This window comes from Histoplasma capsulatum (genome assembly GCF_000150115.1).
Source record: "Histoplasma capsulatum G186AR genomic scaffold supercont2.5, whole genome shotgun sequence".
Lineage (NCBI taxonomy): Eukaryota > Fungi > Ascomycota > Eurotiomycetes > Onygenales > Ajellomycetaceae > Histoplasma > Histoplasma capsulatum.
The window spans coordinates 1,695,372-1,720,537 of NW_025544805.1; the positions used below are offsets into that span (position 1 = coordinate 1,695,372).

The following is a 25,166-nucleotide window of genomic DNA, read 5'->3' on the forward strand; positions in this document are numbered from 1 at the left end:
CTAGTAATTACTGTCAAACAACCTTTTGTTCCATACAATATCGGAATCTCTGGAGAACAATCCGCCACCAACATTTCAAAAGAACAGCCATAGCCCCACAAGTTGGATTCGATGGATGAATCGCCGACAACGAAGATATAAAAACTTTACAGGCCGGAATCCAACCATCGACGGGAAAATGTGTTCCGTCAGTTGGCTTATCACGGAGCTGAACAAAGCCAACCCGTGGTAAGGGCTTTACCATACTACAATACCAATGCGTGGCTACACCGGATCTCATTGGCTGGCAATGGTACGGTAACCGTAATACGCGCGTGGTGCCTGCTGCGGCTCCTTTCTTAGCCAGGACTAAGCCTCAGCGGATGACGGAAAACATCCAACGACGGGAGCCCTGGCTGGTTCAACCTGTCGACATCGACACTGTTATGGAAACAGTTTTCATGAGATTTGCTCTTCAGCCAAACTTTTCGTACATATCGTTATCGAGAAAACTAGGCTTTTATAGCACAAGCCGCAGAGCAGACAGCTCTTGTTCGTTTGTCGCCCTGAAGGTTTCCAACACAACTTGAACCCACCCTCCCCTTCTCCCGGCCACTGTCCATAAATGCGCCCCTTCTACCACCATAAAGCAACTTAGTGACGGTGATTTCGTCGCCACTTGCTGCGATATGGCCGGTGGCGGGCGGCCGGGCTATCGCTCGCCCCCTGGAAACGATGGTAACCTTGTACAGGTCGAAGACACGGCCTCCGTATACAACAGCGGCCAGCGCCCTCCAGTGACTGACGATCGCCTCTTACAACAATTCGACATTCAAGATTCTGATGCTTCCCAACCAAGGCCATCGGTGTCATACGATGCGTTTGTTGGAGGCCGACAGCCAACGCAGACTACAGGATCGCGCTCTGGAGCTGGGACAGGCCACTTTTCTGGGGCAGGTGAAGCATACCAACCGTATTCACAGACTTCAGATTTACACAACTACCAGCGATATTCAGATGACTTGAACGATTTTGATGATACGCGATCAGCGCAGGGTTACTATAATGATCAAAATGACATGGACGGTGCGATTCCTGTGAGAGATGCTCGGGCGCGGGATCGGAACAGCATATTGAGCCTAGGCGGCGGATTGGTGGGGAGAGCAAAAAATATGCTTGGGATGAAATCGCCGTACTCGGAAATGGACTTGCCGTTGACTGAAACGGGTGCTAGATCGGCCGGGGTAGACACCGTTGGGGGGGCAGACGATGATGGAGGAAGTTCATCAAGACTCAAGGAGAAAAAATTTAGCGCTAGTGATTTCAAATTTGGGTTTGGAAGGCGCAAGATCGATCCGTCGACGTTGGGCCCTCGAATCATCCTATTCAACAATTCTCCGGCGAATGCGGCAAATAAATATGTGGACAATCATATATCAACTGCCAAGTACAATGTGTTTACCTTCGTGCCGAAATTCCTATTTGAGCAATTCTCCAAATATGCGAACTTGTTCTTCTTGTTCACTGCCGCCCTCCAGCAAATCCCTAATATCTCCCCGACTAATCGATATACCACCATCGCCCCTCTCGCTGTTGTGCTCCTAGTGTCAGCTATAAAGGAACTGGTTGAAGATTGGAAACGGAAGACTTCTGATAAATCCCTTAATTACTCGAGGGCACAGGTTCTCAAAGGCTCCACTTTTGAAGATACGAAATGGATAAATGTAGCAGTGGGCGATATCGTCAAAGTTGAATCAGAGCAGCCTTTCCCCGCAGACCTGGTTCTCCTTGCAAGTTCCGAACCAGAGGGCCTTTGTTACATTGAAACTGCGAACTTGGACGGCGAAACGAACCTCAAAATAAAACAAGCCATACCAGAAACGGCTGATCTTGTTAGTCCCAGTCAGCTCGGTAGGCTCACTGGGAGAATCAAATCCGAACAACCCAACTCCAGCCTTTATACCTATGAAGCTACATTGACGTTGCAAGCTGGGGGTGGAGAAAAGGAGTTGGCCCTCAACCCTGATCAACTCCTCCTCCGAGGCGCTACTTTGCGTAATACCCCTTGGATCCATGGCCTTGTCGTTTTTACTGGCCATGAAACGAAGTTGATGAGGAACGCAACCGCAACGCCAATCAAGAGAACTGCCGTCGAACGCATGGTTAACCTGCAAATTCTTATGCTTGTCGGAATTTTGCTTATCCTTAGCTTGATCAGTTCGATCGGACACTTGGTTGTTCGGGTGAAATCTGCGGACGAGCTCATCTACCTATACATCGGGAATGTTAATGCGGCTCAACAATTCTTCTCTGATATTTTTACCTACTGGGTCCTCTACTCTAACCTCGTTCCTATATCTCTATTCGTGACTATAGAAATAGTCAAGTATTATCATGCTTTCCTCATAAATTCTGACCTAGATATTTACTACGACAAAACCGACACATCTGCCACCTGCCGTACCTCTTCCTTGGTCGAAGAGTTAGGCCAAATTGAATACATCTTCTCTGACAAAACAGGCACGTTGACATGCAACATGATGGAGTTTAAGCAATGTTCTATCGGCGGGCTTCAGTATGCCGAAGTTGTATCCGAGGACAGAAGAGTGGTGGATGGCGATGACTCAGAAATGGGAATGTATGACTTTAATCAACTTGTTGAGCATTTGAACTCGCATCCCACCCGGACAGCAATCCACCACTTTCTTTGTCTACTAGCTACGTGCCACACCGTCATTCCAGAGAGAAAGGCGGAAAAGCCAGATGTTATCAAATACCAGGCTGCGTCTCCCGATGAAGGCGCACTAGTCGAGGGTGCAGTTATGATGGGCTACCGATTCACGAACCGGCGGCCGAAGTCTGTTATCATCTCTGCGAACGGTCAAGAGCAAGAATTCGAATTACTTGCGGTTTGCGAATTTAACTCAACGAGAAAACGCATGTCTACCATTTTCAGATGCCCCGATGGCAAAATCAGGATTTACTGCAAGGGTGCTGATACTGTGATTTTGGAACGTTTGCACGCGGATAATCCTACCGTCGATGTTACCCTTCAGCATCTCGAAGAATACGCATCCGACGGTCTCCGGACTCTGTGTCTCGCGATGAGAGAAGTACCTGAGGAGGAATTCTCCCAGTGGTACCAAATCTACGATAAAGCAGCGACAACAGTCACTGGTAATCGAGCCGAGGAGCTTGACAAAGCGGCTGAGATCATCGAGAAAGACTTTTTCCTTCTTGGGGCAACGGCTATCGAAGATAAGCTGCAAGATGGCGTTCCAGATACAATCCATACCTTGCAAACAGCGGGCATCAAAGTTTGGGTTTTGACTGGCGACAGACAAGAAACTGCTATCAACATTGGCATGAGTTGCAAATTGATCTCAGAGGACATGGCTTTATTGATTGTAAACGAGGAGTCGGCGCTGGCTACAAAAGAAAACTTGTCCAAAAAGCTGCAGCAGGTTCAAAGCCAAGCCGGTTCTCCGGACAGCGAGACATTGGCACTTATCATTGACGGTAAATCTCTAACGTACGCTCTTGAAAAGGATATGGAGAAGATCTTTCTGGACTTGGCTGTTATGTGCAAAGCTGTCATTTGTTGGTATGTTATTTTCTAATCTCCATCATTTTTATTAAGCCTCAAGCTAACTCTGCATTCTTTTAAGTCGTGTATCTCCCCTTCAAAAGGCTCTTGTCGTTAAGCTTGTCAAACGGCATCTCAAAGCATTGCTTCTTGCGATTGGCGACGGCGCAAACGATGTTTCCATGATCCAGGCCGCCCATGTGGGTGTCGGCATTAGTGGTGTTGAAGGTCTTCAGGCAGCCCGCAGCGCCGATGTCGCAATCGCCCAGTTCCGCTTTCTTCGGAAGTTGCTTCTTGTTCACGGCGCTTGGAGTTATCAACGTATCAGCAAAGTTATTCTCTATTCATTCTATAAAAATATTGCATTGTACATGACTCAATTTTGGGTAGGTTTCTTCACCTTCACGCGTATGCTCGACGTCTTCCAGCTTTTAGCTAACATGGTTTCAACACAGTACTCTTTTCAAAATTCTTTTTCTGGTCAGGTTATTTACGAATCTTGGACTCTGTCATTTTATAACGTTTTTTTCACAGTCATGCCCCCGTTCGCCATGGGCATTTTTGACCAATTCATTTCCGCACGTCTTCTGGACAGATACCCACAACTTTACCAGTTAGGCCAGAAAGGGGTATTTTTCAAAATGCACAGTTTCTGGTCCTGGATTGGCAATGGTTTCTACCACTCTCTCATTGCCTACTTCCTCTCTCAAGCAATCTTCCTTTGGGATCTCCCTCTGGCGAACGGCAAATTAGCTGGCCACTGGTTCTGGGGAACGGCACTCTATACCGCCGTTCTCGCCACGGTTCTTGGAAAAGCTGCCCTAGTCACCAACATCTGGACCAAATACACCTTCATTGCCATTCCCGGCTCGATGATAATCTGGATGGGATTCTTGCCGGTTTACGGTTTCTCCGCGCCCAGAATTGGCGCCGGATTTTCGACAGAATACGAAGGAATCATCCCCAACCTCTTCCAGTCACTTGTCTTCTGGCTCATGGCCATTGTGCTACCAGTCGTATGTCTCGTGCGTGATTTTGCCTGGAAGTACATCAAGCGCATGTATTTCCCGCAAGCGTACCATCATGTGCAGGAGATACAGAAATACAACGTGCAAGACTACAGACCTCGGATGGAGCAATTCCAGAAAGCGATTCGCAAAGTTAGACAAGTGCAGCGCAATCGAAAACAGAGAGGCTACGCATTTAGTCAGGCGGATGAGGGCGGACAAATGAGAGTTGTTAATGCTTACGATACTACTAGATCTAGAGGGAGGTATGGGGAAATGGCGAGTTCCAGGCCTCTTGATATTTGATTTTCTTTTCTGCTATTGTATTTCGACTATCCCCATTGAATGCTTCCTTCTCCTTTTTTTGTTTTTATGTTTGTTGAAATTTCTTTTTACTCTTTTGCTTTGTACTTCTGCTCTTGCTCTGATTTCGCAGGAATTGGGGACAATGTATTCAGCGTCTTGTATGTTGGGGATATTCGGCATTTATGGCTTTTTTATGTTTAATTTCTTGACCTCTATATCATGTTCTTATTTAAAATTCTTTTTATCTTTCTTGCTCCTACCAGTTCCCCACCCCCACTCGATGGCAACTCCTTTTTGCTCTTCAGTTCGAGCTATTGTTACGACCATTTGGAGGCGCTTGTCGATGACATATTGCTTCTTTTTGGCGGGTATTTAAATACCATCTAGCTACCCCCCATTTATGATACCAGAGTTGCTTTTCTTGTCTGTCTTCATTTCGGCCTATCAAACATGCATGTGACGTGACCCATGTTGAGACATTCCTCTCTTGCCCTACCACGAATGTTGACTCTATATTTTGTCCACATCTCATAGTTTCCGGTCTGGTAAATGACGATGTGATGCCATTGTTGCCTGTTGTGATTTGTCACTTGGATCGCTCCGGTTCATTCCGTCAACTAATCTCAAGCAACACCCCTCCAGTCGAATTATTGAGTCCAAACTCGGAAATAGTAGTGTGAAGGTTATCTTGCCTTGGCTAGCATGACACAGCCAGTGGTAGTACCCTGGTGACAAAGTCTCTGCATCCAGTATAACGAAAAACACTGTATACGGAGTGTCATTGAGTATATCGAGCCTATTGGTTCAATCATCATAATTTAGGGTGCTTCGTAATTACAAACAGGAGCGCCCCTGTAGAAAAGCATATATTGCCGCTTGAGCAATCAGGGAGTCAGTCGGTTTGGGGAAGAGGGGGGAAATGATGAGAAGGACCTTAGAATTTTGATTGAAGAGGAATAAACACAGCGTGAAGAAAACGTGCTCATGGGAAGCAGGGTGAGAATTCCATTTGGCCATCATTCCAAATCAGACAAAGAAAAAGAAATTCATAAAATTTATTCATCTGAACGTGAAATAAACATATTTATTATATACCATCGTTACCTCGTACACCTCTCTTCCGGTGGCCTCCACCCTACCCCCATTCCCTCTAAAACCAACTTCTCCCTCTCCTGCCACGTACTCCCCCCACCCTCCAAATCAATAACCTGGCCTCCGGTACTACGCGAGCGTACCCCGCTCGAGTCAAATTTCCAATTGTGCATCTTCTTCGCGTAGCGGCGCAAGTCACGTTCAAAAGTCGTGTCGCCGGTCCAGCCGACGATGGCGCAACCGACCGTCCGCCAGGGAGCGATGATGATATCCACGCGGCGGTGCGGGTTGGGGTTTCGATTATCGTTGTCAACATCGCCGCCTTCGCCCTTCCCAGCGTCGAAATGAGGATCTTGCCAGATGACTAGGGCTTTATCTAAGGTGTCAAAACGCGGCTTCCCCCCCGTGTCGGCACGGTAAGGGGCTGTCTGCTGCTCCCGCTGCGAGGTGGTGAGATGTAAGGCGAGCGTGTGCGTGATCCATCCTCCCTGTTCGAGGCTGGCGACGACGTCGTAGACGAGGTTGTGCGTTACTCTCTCGTCGCGGTGGGAGAGAATGATGTCGACGTCGCCGCTGAATTCCTTCCCACGTCTGTAGCCGCCGACAATGATGCATTCAATCCCTTTGCCATCATAGTCCTCTTGCGAGTGCGGCCGGACGAGCTTTGCGTGCCGTAGGACGATGTCTGCGATTGACTCTACCTCGCTACGTGGGATCCCAGCCATGAGTTCGTGGAAGTATTTGATGCCAATCTGCTGCACGCGGGAGAGCGTGTTCCAGCCTTGTTCGATAATGTCATCGATGGTTCGCCAGTGGTAGTGGTAGTAGAAATCGCGGGCTGTTTTGGCGCCGACGCCCCAGATGTTGTTGAATTGGCTAAGGACACTGAGGACTGGGTCTTTGTCCAGTTGGTTGGCAGCTTCAAGGGTGCCATCGATGCTTTGATTAAATTCGGAGAAGAGAACAGCAATTTTGGATTCGCAGCCTGGCAATGCGGAGACCTCTTTGGGTGATTGGAGTTTGTAGGGGTACGCGGCGATAGAGGCAATGGCTGTGCTATATGCACGAACTCCGATTTCATCGAGAGTTAGCTCGCGTACTTTTTTGATCCTGCTGAGTTGGTTTATGAACGCTTCATTGGGAGGATGGAGAACAGAAGATCTCTGGCAGGCATAAAGAAGATTGTCGCGAACCCAAGTGGGGGTTGATGGTCTTTCCTCGTTAGCTTCATGTTCTTGAGTGGTCTCCCGGATAAACCTGGGTGGCTGTTTTTGAACAGGATGCCCGTGATGAACTCTAGTCCGGCGAGATCTGATAGGACCTGGAAAAAAACGGCTTGAGGTTGGCGACGAAGATGCATGTGCTTTGGCACGCTCCAAAATTCCTCTCGACGGGCTCTCCCGTCGCATGAGCGGAGATCGTGGGCTAACCCCCACAGAAGTAACGCTCGAAGAAGTTTCACCTATCGAAACATTGTCCGAGGCAGCTAATTTGCGCGCATGGTAAACAATATATGGCGCCAGTGGGAGGGCGTGGCCTGCTTCAAGAGAATCTTCCAGCCATGAAAACTTGAGAATCAAGATACTGCCCTCAACCTTTTGAACTACCAGGTCGTCAGGTTGCGACTTTGGAGGTTTAAGCACCCTCTTAGCATGTCTCTCAGCTCCTTCGTCTGCATCCGTGTATTCCCCTTCCGATTCTATGGTCAGGTCGACAACATCATCTTCTTTTGCTGGCCGTCCATGCTCACGCATTTCCTTCGCACCTCCAACTCTCCGCCGTTTAGGTGATGGGCCTGCTCCTGAAGCAGTAGCGGTAACCACCGCTGGTACGGAAACTTCCTCAGTCTGCAGTCCCCTAGATCGAAGTTCAAATGCAGCACGTCTCTTCTGCGACACTTTACCCAAGACTAGCTCAGACTCCGAGATATCGTAGGTGAGCGGAGCACCGCATCTTTCTAGCGCTTCTTCCACTTCGTGCAGCTGGTCCAGGTCCAAATGGGTCGGCAAGACATATATGGGCGGAAGGTCGCTGAGGTTAATAGTTTCAGACAAAATAGAAGGCGATTTGGATTGAGTTATGGTAGTAGCCATGGCGCACAGATGCAGCCTTGCATCGCCATTTGCCGTTGTGAAATGGGGTTTTGTTCCCGAACACGAACTACAGCGGCTCTGTAGGCTGCATAATCTCCAGGAGACAGAATGAGACGACGATATTGACAAGTAGAGGGAAATATGAAGATGAGAAGAAGGCCCATGGCACACTCTAAACGCCTATGAACATCAAGATTCAGTCGGTTTATTGATAAAACGGGGCTTACTTGAATCTCCAGGAGGTTGGGCGGGGTCAGAATAGTACTAGTATTAGTAGGTATCCCGCTGCATCAGGGGCAGTCTAACCGGGAGGCTCAAGAGTGAGATGGCCACGTCCCTGGCACAGTAGACTATCTATCTCGCAGATGGATAGATATCGTCCCAGAAGCCCGAAAGCTCTGCTACAGCACGGCCCGGTGGGATGGTGGAGAGTACTAGGACTAGGATTCGTATCTTCTTGGCAACGATGATGTCGGCGGCGGGATAGATGCCAAGCCGACTCGCCAAAGGGCATTTCGGATAACTAAACAGATATACAAAACTATATAAACTGATCCAATATTGACATTCAAAATGTCCCCAGTCCCCCGCGTTACATAGTAGATCCTCATAGTAGATTTATTGGTCAACTCAACCGCCGCTCCTCCACTGACACTCGGCCTACTTGCCCTTTTCCATCTTCTCCTCGGTCTCCCTTCAAACTTCCCATTCCAGCGCCCGGGAATATACCGGTAGGAGAAGTTGTGGCAATACCGTAACCCGCCTCGACCTCTCCTTCATGCCCTCCTCCTTCTTCCAAAGTCCCATCGACATTCTGGTCTTGCAGTTCATGCCGCTGAGCAACCCAACGCCTCCAAGAAGGGTACACCAACACGCTCAACCCGCCAACTAGGATGAAACATCCACAGATCGACCCGCCAATTACATCATAATACTCGCCTGCAACCTCCACGCCATTCCAGAACCGCCCCGTCGCTTCTGTCACGTTAAGGATCAACGTGAGCAGTTGGATGGTGCCGATCACCGTAGCTACGATCACGGTAAGGGAGGTCAGGACAATGGAGTAATAGAGGAACGCGATTGGGTTACGTGGGTTGCGGCTTGGGTTGGCAGTTGCCGCGTCGCTGGTGGTCAGTGGCTGTCCCGCGCCAGACGACGGTGTGGAGAGGGTGGTACGGGAAGAATTGACGGATTTGGACGGGAGAAAATTTTCCGCTGGCTGGACGTATAGGGATAGCATTAGGGCGCCATCTATGGTGTCAAGGAGGCACATTCCGGCTACACAGGGGTGTGACCGTTGAGTTAGCAAGTTCGCATTAATGGACATACGACGAAAGTGATGGTTATCCTACCTGTGAAAAGAAATGGGAAGATCAGAATCACCCAAATGCTTGTTCCGCGTGTAGCTTCGATGGACGAGATTCCTAGCAGTGCAACCTCCGATGAGGTATCGAAGCCCAGCCCGAAAAGGACGCCTAGTGGATACATTTTCCACGGCCTGACAAAAAAATAACGGATAAGCATACAGAAGAACAAAAGGATCCCTCGAACTCCAAATTGCCTTTTCAAACTAAATCATGCATAAAATCCCGACACCGACAAAAAGCACCCAAATAATAACAAACAACAAAAATTTAAAACTCACCGATCAATGAGCTTGAACATCTTTTTCAACACCGTAAACAATACACCTTTCCCTTCAACCTTCCACACCTCATGCTCCTGCCCTTCTTTCAAGCGAAGCATCTTTTTCATCTGCTGAACAAGCTTATATAGGATATACGCATTCATGATTCCGAGCAGAATCAGAAATGCAGAGCTGACCGAGCTCCCAATGATGCCGCCGACTCTACTGTACTGGTCGAATTTCGAGGACACAGCAGTGGCAGTCGCAGCGACGACGACGGCCGTAATGATGACGATACTAGAGGGCAGGGCGGGGAGGTTAACTCGTGTTCGATATTGAATGTAGGAATTTAGTTTCGGATTTGTGTTAAGGAAGATACAGAAAAGAAAAGTCCGGGGAATGGAATCTCACGTTGAGTGTCCCAGCGAGAAGAACGTCCCAACACTGACTGCTCTCTGACCAGTTGCCAGGAGTCTCCGGGTCATAAGGTCGATGGCCTAGACAATTGAGACGAAGGATTGGACGTATGTGAGTACGCATAGGTATATTATATAGACAGACATGCTTTATATATGTGATATTGAGCATACCGAGATATGATCTGCGTCAAGCGCATGTCTTAAGCCTAGCGTATAGGAAAGCACGGCAGTGGATATCAGAGAGCTAGTATGTGTATCATATTTTTATCAGTATATGGCATTCAATGCGGTTTCCGGGGTCTTTGTTATTTGCGCGCATTTCTAGCTTCTGGGTATCCTGAGCTTGTTTTCGTTGTCCGTCGACTCGAACACTCAGGAATAAGGAAACCAGGGCATATCACTTACGGATAAAACGACTACATTCAGAATCAAAAAAAGGAAGCCAAGATATTATTAGCCAATCCCAATCTCAATCTCCACATTGCCATTCATTTTATAACCCCCCGCTCCCAGGAGAAGAGAAACATACCAACACAATCCCCGCAACCATCCATACAAAACCATTAACCACCGCAACAAGGAAAATGATACCCAGAGCCGCAAGGGGGATCTTCCGCAGAGCTGGCACACGGCTGTGCACCTTCTCCACCTTGCCGGCTATGCCTCGCCTGGGGGGTTTTGTGTTGCCGTCATCGCCGCCTTGGATTCGTTCTGGTTCCGCCGCCGCTTCGTCATATTCCAAGTCGCCGCCGCGTTCATTTTCTTGGGCCGCTACGGAGGTCAGCACAGGTGAGCTGGACGCTGGATTGTCAGTGCCTGACGCAGTAGCTGTGCGTTCCGCCATTGTTTTCGGTCGGCCCTCCGTCCGAGAAATGGAGCTGGGGCGGGGGCGGGGCGGGGCGGGGTGTTTTATATCTATGGCAAGTTCATTTAGTCCGCCATCGACAACAAAATTTTCTTTTTTATTTAAACTTACCGACAACGATGAAATTAATAATAATAATAAAAGAAAGCAACAGAAACGAATCTTATATTTTTTTCACCGTTGATTTTATTGACGAGCAATCAGAGGTCCCAAAAATAAGTAGATGGTAAAAGTCGAGAAAGCCTATTAAATATGCAGAAGCAGGTCGGCACACGCAGCTTCCCTGGAGCTAATTGTGATGATGATGATGGAGTCTGCAGCAGCGCAGATAATCCTGGTTTTGATCAATTAATTGCGTTGTCTTTTCTTCTTCTCTTCAAGGTTCTCTTTTTCTTCTGGTGCTTCTTCTTCTTCTTCTCTTGTCGTTCCCCAACGAATCATTCAATTCCAACATTCCATTTCTCGAGGCGGGGAGGACAGAAAAATGTTCATTATTTTCTCTCTCTGCCTGAACTCCGGGATTGAAAAGCTATTTTGTGTGTGTGTGTGTGTGGGCGGGAGAGAATAAATATAATTCCTGTTCAAGCTTTCAGAATGCTTATGCTTCCCATGTATCGACGGGAAACTTTATTGTAGGATTCGGTACCCAACAATGTTTCCCTCAGCTGAATTGTTCATCTTTCTTATCGTCATACTCGGGAGTTATTCATTCTTCTGCCCGCTCAGTAGTTCGTAGTTAATGACCACATTTGAAATAAATACATAAATAAATATATAAATAAAGGTAAAAATAAAGTAAACCCCGTTGGAGCAAGCTATTTTGGCGCGGAGCTAAGAGTGCTAGTAATTAATAGGGGATTCGCCCCTCAATTGGGTTCCCATGGTTTTCTATACCTATAGGTGTTCGCCACGCTATTGTTACAGTAAGCGCAATGCACTAGTTATATATCACATCATATACGCCGTGTGCATCCAGGTTTCCGTTTCCATTTCCCACCTGCCCCTCTATCCTTCAACCCCATTTCTTCAATCGCACACCAGTAGGGCCCCTCACACCCCGCTTCCTATATCCAATATGAAATCCGTGAACATATCCATATTATGAATTTCTAGCCACGTGCAATTCTAGTTGCGGTTTTCGTGGGATAGGAGATCGAAATTCCGCTCCGTGTTCGCTCCTTGTCGAAACGTGGATGCATGGGATTTTCCTCTCGCCCCGCTCTGCTTGGAGGGGATGCCGCAATCCGCACAGACAGATAGATGCTTCCTAAAAAGATGAAGACAAGGCAAGGAAGCAGTGATTCAAGCGGCGACGCGGCCGGCCGAGGAAATGTGACCCTCTTCGGTATTCTGGAGACCTGTTTTTATTACCGGGCTCTCCCAAGTAGATGTTTTTCATTCGAATCGTCCATGCCAAGGTTCTAAGACCTTGACGCACCGTCATGCTTTTCACGCGCCCACCGGCCTCACGGGAAAGGGAATGTGAAGCGTAATGTTGTCGTGCGGTCGCGGTGCTTGGCTGCTGAGCAGCATCTGCCACTCGCCCTGCGTGATGGGCGTGACGTCCGATGCACTTAGTGGAGTTCTCGGGCGAAGTCGCTTAATGCCATCCGCATTCTTTCTCTTCGTTTGAGGCTGTTGCTGTGCCTGCTGCTGTCCGTTGGGTGGTGGAGGGGCGGCGGACGGAGACATCTTCTGTGGGAGCACGATGCCCGCCCGGGCATACTTGGCCTGATACTCGTTGGCAACCTCGACCAGCAGGTGCTCGGGAACTGACAGGTCCTCGTAGATCCTGTTGAAGAAGGCCAGGCTGAATGGTCGGCCCTTGTAGTCTGCGACGGTCTGCCTCAGCAATTTCACGCAGGATTTAATGTAAAGGTGGTCGGGGATGCCGTTCTGGCGCGCAGCGCCTTGCGAGTATGCGTGCAGTCTGCACTTGATGGTATAGAGACGATCAATGCTTAGGAGGGTCAGGCCTTCCTGGCTAAAGAGGACGTCGTTCTGTAAAATGGACTGGCGGAGGAGATAGTCGTTGCAGTTCTCGTTCAGGGACTGGCGTTGTTGGCTGCGCTGGAGGGCATTGGACCAGGCGAGGCCGAGAGAGAATTTCTTCGAGGCTTTCTGGACAATGCGGTGAAGCGTCCGCCATGTCTGCTGATCTAATGGGGCAATGGGGATGAGAGTGAGCTCGGGTTGGTGGGCGAAGGGGAGAGGTGTGCCGCAGCCGACGAGGATGGTTAAGTGAGTGCAAGCACCAAGCTTGTTGGAGATATACTCTAGAGCGGGGAGAACTGTGGTGGGAAGGGCTCCGTCACCGAAGTTTGAGTCAAGATCAGGACTTAAGGGTTGAGAGATCATGGATGTAGTGATAAGGCGGGAGCGAGTGTCCGGGATGTATGTGGCGATTGGGTTGGGGAGGCGGAGGACACCCATTGTGGATGTTATATATGCTGTATCGTATATGAAGGAAGATAGTGATGTCAGGTATGAATATACATCTACTCAGTATATGGGATAAATCATGCTGGTCAAGGAGATGAGTATGGGACGAGGAAGCCTTTTAATGCAGCCAGGCACCAGAAGAAGGCCGCATTGACGGGCGTGGTCCTGTCCTGCAGCTTGTCGAGAGAAAGCTTCCGGAACCTCTGAACCTCTGAACCTCCAGGAGCTACTGCACTGCTAACGCATCTGAACCACCCGCTAGCCATTCGGCAGGCCAATGCGCTGCTCCTATTGTGCTTCCAAGCAGAGAAAAACGCCATCTCTGCTAAATCAGCCATCGCTGCCATCGGAATATGCAGACATCAAGTGCGATTTCACCTCGTATCCTCAAACCAGCTACTTACCACGCACGACCATGCAATCCACAGTGGGTGGATTGCTAAAAATAAACGGATTGCCATGTGCCACGACGAGGAGCTCGTTGAGGATAAAAAAAGAATCAAATGTCTGGCATTTCACTGTATAATTGACAATTGGCCTGTTACTTGCATGTTGTCACTATCATTATTGGGAAGCACGATCGTCAACCGAGATGCACGTTTAAGGGGCTGGATCTCGCTGCTGGTGGACTGTATACTATATACTATATACCCCGTACACAGTAGCTCTAACCCGGAACCATTTTGTTCCCCATATACTGCTCAGGGCTCAAGAGTCGACGCTGTGTTCGATTATCAATGGTCTGTTCAGCAGATTCGTGCTTTGAGCGAATATATTCCGCCAGCCATCGTCCTTATGTATGCATGTCTAGTCAGCGGAGACTCCACTGATTGGTGCTGCTATTTATAAAATAGTCCTCGCTTCCGGCTGCACGTTGAGATGTCCCTGTCCCTGAGGAGAATAAGTAACGACAATACGCCTGCAATGTGCTGCTGCATATCTATCATTGTTGTCGCAGAATAATAATATTCTCCACTTCCTGCAACATGCCCATATGAACAGGCGGACACGTACGTTCACACGCTAGACGTTGATATCAGAGGAAATGTCGCTGGCTCGTACGGAGCAGAACCAGGCACATTTCGCGATCCCAGAACATCCCGTGCGGCCCCAATGGATTCTGCCGAAAGACAGATATCGGTGCGTGAGGTCTGAGGTCCTTGCCGCCCGAGCTAGGGATTTATTTATATATATCAATGCAGAAAGGACGCCAGGGAATTCTATATTTATCTCACTTCGGCCCAGATATCTAATGATTGGTCCATACATTCATCTTCATCATCAACACTCCAACTCAAGTAAAACCACCTCTCCCCTAAAAATGCTCTCTCGCCTATTAATGTTCTCAACAAAGAGCCACTGACGGATGCCCTTCAACTAAAGTGGCCATCACGTGGAATCCTCAAAGACACTGAGCTTGGAAGCGGTGTAAAGTCCATGCAAGGCACGATCAAAGTCCATTGGGATGTATGCACGGCAGCCTATAGTGACAAATGTGTCAAATGGGTTTTTTATACTAGTGTTACAATGTACACACACCTATCATATTCATTCTATTTGTAATTGAATAGAGCTTATTGATTATTAGAAAGCAATGCATTGCTAGATATCATCTTCAATATATATCATCACTGTGATAAGATAGCACTATAATCACTAGATTATCCATAGTGAAAAGCCAATATAACCATTTGTTAAATGATTATGCTCATAGTGATATATATACCCATGGGTGTGGTGCTGTGGCCCAGCCCACAGCAGGTGTGGCCACTGAACCCACCACTGATACACTGCGACCGCCAGCCGTAGCATAGTGGGGAACCACATCACTAGATATCATCGCTAGATATTATCGCAAGATATCATCATTAGCATCACTAGATATCATTGCTAGATATTATCGCAAGATATCATCATTAGCATCACTAGATATCATTGCTAGATATTATCGCAAGATATCATCATTAGCATCACTAGATATCATTGCTAGATATTATCACTAGATATCATTGCTAGATATTATCACTAGATATCATCGCTAGATATCATTGCTAGATATCATTGCTAGGTATTATCGCTAGATATCATCACTAGATATTATCGCGAGATATCATCGCGAGATATCATCATTAGCATCACTAGATATCATTGCTAGATATTATCACTAGATATCATCACTAGATATCATCGCTAGATATAGATATCATCGCGAGATATCATCATGAATATCATCACTAAATATAATAAGCTAGAGCTATAATAACTAGATTATTCATAGCAAAAAGTCAACATAATCATTTGTTGAATCATTGTGCTCATAGTGATATATATATATATACATCCTGGCCCACAGTGGATGTGGCCACTGAACCCATTATCTATACACTGCAACCACCAGCCCATAGTGTGGAAACCACAGTATATATATATATACTGGCAGTGATATCTTGCGATGATATCTGTATCTTGTGATAATATCTCGCAATGATATCTAGCGATAATATCTAGCGATAATATCTAGCGATAATATCTAGCGATAATATCTAGCGATAATATCTAGCGATAATATCTAGTGATAATATCTAGCGATGGTATCTAGCGATGGTATCTAGCGATGGTATCTAGCGATGGTATTTAGCGATGCTAATGATGATATCTAGCGATAATATCTAGTGATGATATCTAGCGATAATATCTAGTGATGATATCTAGCAATGATATCTAGCGATGATATCTAGCGATGATATCTAGCGATGATATCTAGTGATGATATCTAGCAATGATATCTAGCAATGATATCTGGTGATGGTATCTAGCGATGGTATTTAGTGATGCCAATGATGATATCTAGCGATAATATCTAGTAATGATATCTAGTGATAATATCTGGCAATGACATAAATTCACTGTTTTAAATGTGCTTAGAGAATTCAAGGTGCATTGCTTTCTAGTATAAATTTCTATCAATGAGTGTCTGTAAGTGGAATTAAGTAATTACAGTGGAAAACATCAAAAAAACCCATTTGACACATTTGTCACTATAGGCTGCCGTAGCATGGTCTACGAGCCCAGAATTGGCATGGTTTCCTCGTCAATTGTTGCCTTGTGCGCACGCCCCTGCTCTGCTGGCTTGTTGATTAAGCACTGCTGGTGGCTGAAATCCAGCGCTTCCTGCCCAGTCTATTACGAGGTTTTCCTTGCGGGCATACCCCCCAACCTCAGATAAATCAGCTGAGGGCATTTCATGTGCAAAGGTTTGCCCATGATGGGATAGTCAGGGAAGCAATATGTATTGGCAAAGGTATTTAACCGGTTCGAGCAACTTGACAATCAAGTCGTAGATGGGTATAAAGCTCTGCGCATTCATGCAGGACCAAGTAGATATTTTAAGACGGTGTCTTCGATGTTAAAAACCTTGTCAGGAGGGACATAACTACTATCAGTTTGATTAACTAATCTTGCGTGCGTCGTGAGGGATATTCCATTGAACGGTATGGGAGAGTAGAGTGGATTCAACGTGTATCACTGGAATTGTTCCATTTAAACGTGTCCTAAGCCAGCCGTTGGATGTATCCTGCTTATGGACTCGGGCTCGAATCATATGGAGAGAGCCATATTCAAATTCGATCCTGGATATTTGAAACCCAGAAGATGCATTTGCAATTGCAGTCCTCTACCACTTTATGCGCGGCCTTCACGGGAATAATCAATCCGCAGAGCGCCAAGCAACGACTCACTCGTTCAGCAGGCATGGAGAAATTCAATTCAGCTCCCACCAAATCAACTACGAAGCTAATTCTGAGAAAAACGCTGAAGGGAAAAAACAGTGAAAAAGAAAGGAAAAAGCAATCGTCGTTGTAAACATCGTTGAAGTGCAACCTCAGCAGCGCAGGTCCACTGAACCAAGTCCCAACTCAGGCCGATGACGAATGACGTCTGAACTTGGCAATTCCCACTCCAACGAGTCCCGCATCCCAGTCGCAGGCAGCACGCAAAACACACTCTCGACGACACCACGATCTTTGCCTCCCTCCCGCTCTCTCTCGTCTTCACCACCACACCCCCTCCTTTCGCCCCGATGCTGTAACCAAGGTACTTCATCCATCCTGAACGGACGGGACACCGGCAATGCGTCTATTCACCCATGGTCAGGTGCTGGCTCTTCTGGCCTTTGTGAACACCATCTCTGCTACCCCGTCATTCTCTACCAACAGCTATCCCGCCCACCCTGCGGAACCGGTCTCTCTTTTCTCCCAGCACCAACCTCAGGCTCCTCTTGGACTGTGGACGAGACTGCGCAATTCGGTAATAGAGAGAGTGTGGGGTGTTCCGCCTCAACAGCGCCATAGAGGGGGAAATAAGCACCAGTACCCTCCATTCTCCGCCCCTGCGTCTTTACGAGCGCGGTATGGCGATGATGTCGTCCTGCGATTTAAATTACAAACTGCAGATGAAGTCAAGGCGCTTGTCGAGGCGTCTAATATTCTCTTCTTAGATGTCTGGTCGTCAACCGATGAGTGGATAGATATTAGGTTGGCCAAGGATGTGGTATGTAACCTCTATTTTAAATATCATGGCCAAAATGAAGTTTCAGTAAATTCCTAAGTGAACTCTTCGTGCAGGTTCCATCTCTCCTTGGTTTGCTTCCAAAGTCACTGCAAACAACACATGTCCCTCTCATTCGCGACCTTCCTCAAACCATCTATGAATCATATCCTTCTCCATCCCAGAGCCCCTCGGGCCGTGAACGAGGTTTCTTGCCTTCCGGTGAACCCTCCTCCGATGTAACGAACATATTCTTCGAAAATTATCAACCACTTTCCGTGATTGTTCCTTGGATGCGTTTGCTAGCCTCGATGTTTCCGTCACACGCCCAATTTATTAGCATTGGCTCGTCATTTGAGGGTCGCGATATCCCAGCTCTTCGAGTGGGAGTTCGGCCAGCTAATGATCAGAAACCTCGCCGGACCCTCATAATCGAAGGTGGCTCCCATGCGAGAGAATGGATCGGTGTTTCGACAGTAAACTATGTAGCATACTCGTTGATCACTTCCTACGGAAAATCCAAACCCATTTCCACACTTCTGGAACAATTTGACTTCATCTTCATCCCGACCATCAATCCTGATGGCTATGTGTACACTTGGGAAACTGATCGCCTGTGGAGAAAAAACCGGCAGGAGACTAGCCTTCCGTTTTGCCCTGGCGTGGACTTGGATCGCACATGGGGCTTCGAATGGAACGGCAACGCTACTGGAGATAACCCGTGCTTAGAATCTTACGGCGGAGATAAGCCATTTGCGGGAGTTGAAGCTCACCAATTAGCTGAATGGGTGAAAGAGCAAACAGAGCAACGTAACACTAAATTCGTCGCCTACATGGATCTCCATTCATATTCCCAACAAATCCTGTATCCATATTCATATTCCTGTCTATATCAGCCACCCAACTTGGAAAATCTCGAAGAGCTGGCGATGGGCATTGCAAAGGCAATTCGCCTAACCAACAGAAAAACCTACGCAGTAAGCTCGGCCTGTGGGGGACTCATGGCGTCTCAGAAGAAAAAAGCCAAACCGGAAACATTCCTCCGGATGGAGAGTACCGGAGGCAGTGCGCTGGACTGGTTCTATCATGACTTCGGTGTCAAATACGCCTACCAGCTCAAACTGCGCGACAGAGGCAGTTATGGGTTCCTATTACCGCGGGAAAATATCGTCCCAACGGGGAAAGAGGTGTTCAATGCAGTTATGATGTTAGGCAGATTCCTGTTGGGGGAATCCAATGCATTTCAGGAATTGGATTGGGACGCTGGGTTTCAGCGGCCCAAGAAGGATGACAAACCTATCCTTAATGACGACGACGACGATGATGCTGACACGAACGATGATGGAATTGGCCGAAAAGATGACTCCTGGATACCCGATGAGTACAAAGGCGATAACGATCGAGATGAAAGTGATGGTGGATGGGCCTTCCGCAGACTGCGAAAACGATAAATTTCGAATCCTATATTTGATTGATCTACAACAGCCAGCTTCCATGCCCCATCACCCGTCTTTAATTTTTGGCTGAAGGAACCGGGGGGTATATAGGGCTAGGGTTTTAGTTTCTGCCATATTTGATACCATAATTGGGTTTTTAACGAACTTTTCCTTTGGTTTTTCTCTTCGATATGCATATATTCTACTACGTTCTTGCCTACATTTTTTTTTTTTTTTCATTTTCATTTTCATTTTACATATTTGGACATGTATGCTACTTATCTTTCTTGTACCCCCTTTAGTGCGACATGCGCAAGTATCCTTATCTTCTGAGTTGTCTTTCATTTTGCGAATTTTTCGTTTCCGTGGCATTTTCCCGCGTTGGTGATTTGATTCCCCAACTATACCGTGCGATCGCCTATCACAGATTGACAGCTGTTGTATATATTATTTAGAAATCTACTTTTCCCCTCTTTTTTGGCTTGAATTGGATACTTTTAACTTCTTCTTTTTGAGAAAGCGTGCACAATGAAATTCCACATAATGAGAATTCGATGCACGATGGATACAAGAATTAGAATACTGGGTTTTGGTTCATATATGCATGCCGGCTCGCCTTCCTCTCCTCTCCGGTTATCACGCCCCTTTCCTCTCCGCTGACCCCTCCCTCTATTCCCCCTTTTCTCAATCTCGTTCAAACAAACCCTGCTATTCTAAGTCCATTCATCCCATCTCATTGTTAGTTCGATACGCCCCCCTCCCAGCCTCATCCCCATGCCTCGCAGAAAATGCAGCCCTGTACATCCTGGCCCCCGACGTCCTGCGCGATCGTCTCGGGTCGAATACTGATACCTCAACGTCCGTAAATGGGACTGGCGAAATGTCCTCCTCTTCTTGAAGGGTTTCCGGCGAAGCCACTACGGGCGAGTGTTCGCCTGGGTGTTTGGGAGCGTTATGGGTTCCTTGAATTTTCGTCGTAGCAGTGGTAGTGGCAGACCACTGGGGAGATTGAAGTTTAGTTTCTGTCGGGGTCTGCTCTTTAATTCTTACGTTTGAGAGGTGGGGTTCGTGCGAGAATGTGTCAGAGAGTCTAGGGGAAGGGGGGTTATCGTGCGGATGGTGGTGTCGGGTTGGGAGGGTAAGGGTATTTAGGCCAAGGGTGCGCCATGCTCGGATGAAGGGTGAGAGTGAATGGGCCGCCAACGATTCCTCTTCAGGCATCGCTGAGCTAGGGTTGGCTTGGGAGGGGTGCTGGTTGAATAGCAGCGTGAATGCGAGTACGGTAAAGATGTACTCGACAAGGAGAATCGGCACCCAGATTGGTAATAAGAGAACCCTAGCGGAGGTGAAGATGGTATGCATCAACGCGCTCCCGAGATGACGAATGTTTCTATAAGAGCGTCTTAAAAGCGCTATAGCCCACCCCCTCTCTTCGTCTTTTCGTTTGCGTTCCTCCTCTTCCGCTTGTTTCGCAGCCCTCTTCACTCTCATCAAGACCTCTTTCTGCCTACCCTTCCGAGGGCGATGAGAGCTACCGTCATCTTTATCCGAGTAGTCATCATCCACACCATCGCGCTCCCGCTCTTGCTCGGAACCGAAAAGCCCATAGAAATGCAACGCGGCATTCAGCTCAGAAACTGGAATGACAACCATGGCTACCTCGAAAAGGAAAAGAATATACACCCAGCGACTGCTTTCTTTAGAAGCTTTTCGCACTGGAGACTCTGTGCTTATATCATCTTGATATAACGCGAGAGCTCTGTCCTTCCAGTCGTTCCTGTGATGGAGTCTCATCTGCCGTTGGAGGCCGAAGGTAGCTTTGCGCACTGCGGAGTCGAATGCAACTGTTAGCGTGTTGAGGTTGAAAATTAGAAGAGCGCTGACAATGGTGATCACTGGCAAAGTGATGGCGAAGGCCTTGATTGTCCTCGAGCTTGGCTCGACGAATTGCATGCTGAAAATGCCCTATGTATATTTATTTGAAGGTTAAACATGTGAAAATTGATACAAGTATAACATGTTAAAGAAGACGTTACCGACCGTGCCAAAGGAAAGGGGAAGAAACAGCAGCGTGATGTATGTTAACAGGCGAATATTCTCTCCCTGGCGAACTGCAGTTCGGCTATCGAAGACAGCAGCGGTTGATTGGAGCTGGATGTGTATGTAAGTTACTACCACCCAGGCAAAAGGGTTCTAAGCAAACCGGTATGGCAAATTAAGACTTACGCCTTCCCGGAGATCCCTCACGTCTTGTATGCCACGTTTAATACGATTTATCTTTGGTTTGAGGAGTTCGATTGCCTGGTCTATGCTGCGGACGCTAGCATCCCAATTTTCGGGACTTATCCTTCCATCCTGGATTTTTGGCAATGAATCGATCTTGAAAGTCTCCCATGTCGCGATTGTTTGCTCAAGGGTCCGCTAGATATCTGTTTAGTTCATAATCAAATGTGGATGTGGGAAATGAAAACCTAGGTGGTACTGGGGACGTACTTCGAATAATTTATACGTTTGAAGGGCCCAGAAATACGTTTTGGAGAGAGAAAACTGAGGATCGTCGGCCATCAGATCTGGCAAATGTTAACAGTTGAGAACGCATCCGTCTAAACGAATGTGCATGTACGTTTACGAACCACTTCTGTCTTCCATGAACACGACGTCAGACTGGATACCAGGGCGCGTTAGAAAAGGAGTTCCATAAGTTTTAAATTGGGTGTTTGAAATACCGGTGCTTTGATTTCCGCGTCCAGCGCATCGATGGCATTTTTCCACCTTGATCTCGCATGGAATAGGGCCACTGCGATCCAATACAGCAAGAGCTGCCCAGGGGATTGACTGGGATCATACGTCCGAAAAAACCGGGGCCCTGTGTCTCTAGCATAGCGAGGCCTAAAGTAGGTGTCTCCCAGCTGGTAGCAAGTAAAGGCGTCGTCAAAGTGGCCACATAATAAGAATGAAATGGCTTCTTCATGTATATAGCGATGTTTCATACTCTTTCTTTTCCCGAACGGGCATGATCTTCGAATTTTGCGTGGATCTGGCTTCACCGTATCGGGCTCGAAATAGTCGAAGGTAACGTAATAGAAGGAAAAGTGATATTCGTAGATATATGAAGACCAGCCCTGTGGGTGAATTGCAGAATTTGTCAATATGGGCTCTTTGCTTTTGGAATCTCCATTTTCAACATAACGTATACCGTACCGCGTTTCGCATTTGAAGCAGATTCACCTTTGCCCAATTCAAACCATTCAGATTTCTATCAACAAATGCTGCGATATGACTGATATCGAGACTGCAGAGTATCTATCAGCATGAGCCCTTGTCGGAGTGATAGAGCTTCTTGGCATATGACAGACCCAGAGGATGTCCCAAAAATGCAATTGAGCACCAAAGGCGAAATATCTGTAATGTGAAGTATCCGGGCGAGCTTCTTAATAAGAGCAGTACCCTCAAGTTTTACCTCAGAATGATCTTCACTTCCCGTCTGAGTGGGAATTACCTTCAGAGCGTCAAAAATGACGGACAGGGGAGCATGTGCTTCATTATAGCTGAGTTTTCGAAGATCATATCGATCGTCATCTATTGCAAGTTCCACGAAGTTGACACGGCACCGTAATTTGTTTTCCAAGGAAGCTTGTTCCAAGAGTGCAGAAAGCTTTGGGTAGGCAGCTCTATAGCTCCACGACGTCCACGTTCGAGGCTGTCCGAGGAGAGCTTGGATCGAGAGAGGTCTGTGCCAGGTATAGTATTTGTTTGCAAATTGGTTTTCCTCTGCTGCACCCGGTCGGAATATGGCTTTCCAGATCTCTGCCAGGTTGCTTGCCTAGATGAGGCTGAGTGAGAACCCTTGGGGACAGGAACATACTATTGTCTACTAGGAATATATATGGCCTTCACATATACAGTACATTTGTGTATAAAATGTCAAAAAAAAACTTACCTCCAGAGACTTATCTGTGGCAGCCATGGAGCTTCTTGGGTTGCTCACGACGGATTGAAGATTGTGTTGTGGTTGCTTGTGGGCGTGCTGCTGGGCCCATGTGGCAGATCATATGCAGGAGCCACGAAAGTGACAAATCGGATAAACAGTTGGCAGGTTTCCGAATTCCTCATCGGCAAGAGTTGAACTTGCCCACTCCTCCTCGTGGGCAGTTGTACTGCATCGTCCACCGGCAGTACCAAAAAGGTCACGTCTCCTGCCCAGATGATATGCATTGACATGGAGTTATGCTGTGTTGATGCGATGTCAGGGAAGCTCAAAGAGAGTGGCTTGAGAGTCAACCAGTGATTTTAGCATACAAAACAAGAATGACAGTAGCTGTTGAACCATATCTACTAGTAAGTACTCTTTCTCATACCAATGAGCAAATCGTCCTGAAGCCACATTCCCCCTTTTATTTTTGCGGAACGAGTTTATGAGCATTCGCTTTTTATATTTAGAGAGGGCCTTGACCATTGACCAGGGGTTGCCGAAAAACCGTCCTCCTTTATTTCTCCAGCTGGCTTTGAGATAGCATAATCGGATTGATGGTAACAAGTCCATTGTTATTATGCCCATTGTCCCCACCCCTGGTTCTCGAAATGGAAATTAGTTCAGTTGCTTATTCTTACGTCACTCCTTTTAAAATTTGAAAGGGATGCCATTGCGCTCGCCTCCGTGGACTTTAAAACCGGCAAAAAAGCTTATATACTAGTGAGCACTCAGCAGTAGCTCTGACACTGGATGTTTAAGCATGCGATCTTCTTACACAGAGAGAATGGTTATTAGAAGTTCACAGGTGCGAAAAGTCTTTTCAATAGGCAGAAATAAAGAATGTAGAACCTTGAAGACTTGAGACTTCCCAGAAACAATCATTTTTCCCCAGACATGCATGATGGGCTAAGAATGCAGCCTTGTGGGACCTCTCAATAAGTATCGTGCCTGAGTTCTGCTGTTCGTGGATTGTTTCCATTTTTAGGCCCGTCAACCATTTCTTTTTTTCGAAGCGAAAATTGGGTCTTCAAAGTATCCGAAGCCAGTGGGGGCATCTTCGATCAGATTGGGACCAGTCCCCATCAGCCATAGCGGCCGAGAAGGAGCCATTCGGAGGCGAGAATTAAGGGGCTGAGCCAGGGCCTCAGACAGAGATGGCAAAGTCGCATGGTGACGGCGCCCCATTCTAGATAGCCCAAACACGCTGTTTGCAAGACCATCAATGCTCAATCACAATCGACATCGCTGAAAGGTATCAGTTAGCCCTTTGAGGTTCGTCGTGCTTCTTCTCTGTCTGGAGTCAGCACATCGTAGGTTTGTTCCGGTTGACGCTAGCTCGCAGTGTCTCGAACCGCGGGCCTTGGCAGCTCCCTCCCTTTTGATCCGATTACGTTGACGTTGCAAGACCATCCCAGACCATCCCAGACCATCCCACACCGTGACATCGACGACGACCAGGACAAGGCGGACATTGCTCTCCAATCTTCCGGTGTATCTTGCTGAAGGATCCCCTGGAGAGTTGGGGGTATAACACTTCTTGTCGTCATTACTGGGTTCCTTCTTGACTTGTTGTCTGTTGGAATGTCGTTCGTTTGATTGTCATCATCTCCCACGATCCTGAATTGGTAAATCCCCATGCGCACACCGTTCCTGGACAAACGAATCGGCCAGCTTGCGAATGCCAGAGATCCTATGAGCATACCATCGGAGGGAGCTTACCCATTGCGTAGCGGTTTGCTCTCTACCTCGCATGCCATGAGTCGTTGACTGTGTTGGCTATGGGAAAATTCTACATC

The 25,166-nt window shown here is 47.4% G+C and overlaps 6 protein-coding genes across 6 annotated transcripts; 2 read left to right on the forward strand and 4 right to left on the reverse strand.

Annotated features, from left to right (window-relative positions):
* Nucleotides 1-668: 668 nt before the first annotated feature.
* Nucleotides 669-4,878, forward strand: HCBG_04534 (P-type ATPase; the record flags this gene model as incomplete). The annotated part of the gene is made up of 3 exons (XM_045431583.1): nt 669-3,583; nt 3,648-3,951; nt 4,021-4,878. 3 exons carry the CDS (start codon nt 669-671, stop codon nt 4,876-4,878), a joined length of 4,077 nt encoding a protein of 1,358 aa, XP_045288136.1.
* Nucleotides 4,879-5,978: 1,100 nt separating this feature from the next.
* Nucleotides 5,979-8,063, reverse strand: HCBG_04535 (high-affinity nickel transporter; the record flags this gene model as incomplete). Its single annotated transcript, XM_045431584.1, has 1 exon — nt 5,979-8,063. The coding sequence occupies one exon, from the start codon at nt 8,061-8,063 to the stop codon at nt 5,979-5,981; it is 2,085 nt and encodes a 694-aa protein (XP_045288137.1).
* A 430-nt stretch (nt 8,064-8,493) lies between these two features.
* HCBG_04536 (high-affinity nickel transporter) lies at nt 8,494-10,953 on the reverse strand (the record flags this gene model as incomplete). Its single annotated transcript, XM_045431585.1, has 7 exons — nt 8,494-9,341; nt 9,416-9,561; nt 9,709-9,987; nt 10,102-10,187; nt 10,281-10,353; nt 10,515-10,525; nt 10,639-10,953. The coding sequence occupies 7 exons, from the start codon at nt 10,951-10,953 to the stop codon at nt 8,689-8,691; spliced, it is 1,563 nt and encodes a 520-aa protein (XP_045288138.1).
* Nucleotides 10,954-12,012: 1,059 nt separating this feature from the next.
* On the reverse strand, nt 12,013-13,495 carry HCBG_04537 (uncharacterized protein; the record flags this gene model as incomplete). Its single annotated transcript, XM_045431586.1, has 1 exon — nt 12,013-13,495. The coding sequence occupies one exon, from the start codon at nt 13,405-13,407 to the stop codon at nt 12,424-12,426; it is 984 nt and encodes a 327-aa protein (XP_045288139.1).
* A 4,049-nt stretch (nt 13,496-17,544) lies between these two features.
* Nucleotides 17,545-19,882, forward strand: HCBG_04538 (uncharacterized protein; the record flags this gene model as incomplete). Its single annotated transcript, XM_045431587.1, has 2 exons — nt 17,545-17,964; nt 18,039-19,882. The coding sequence occupies 2 exons, from the start codon at nt 17,545-17,547 to the stop codon at nt 19,410-19,412; spliced, it is 1,794 nt and encodes a 597-aa protein (XP_045288140.1).
* Nucleotides 19,883-20,120: 238 nt separating this feature from the next.
* On the reverse strand, nt 20,121-23,364 carry HCBG_04539 (uncharacterized protein; the record flags this gene model as incomplete). The annotated part of the gene is made up of 8 exons (XM_045431588.1): nt 20,121-21,362; nt 21,624-21,818; nt 21,891-21,967; nt 22,031-22,061; nt 22,124-22,519; nt 22,599-22,689; nt 22,754-23,220; nt 23,338-23,364. The coding sequence occupies 8 exons, from the start codon at nt 23,362-23,364 to the stop codon at nt 20,121-20,123; spliced, it is 2,526 nt and encodes an 841-aa protein (XP_045288141.1).
* Between the last annotated feature and the right edge of the window lie 1,802 nt (nt 23,365-25,166).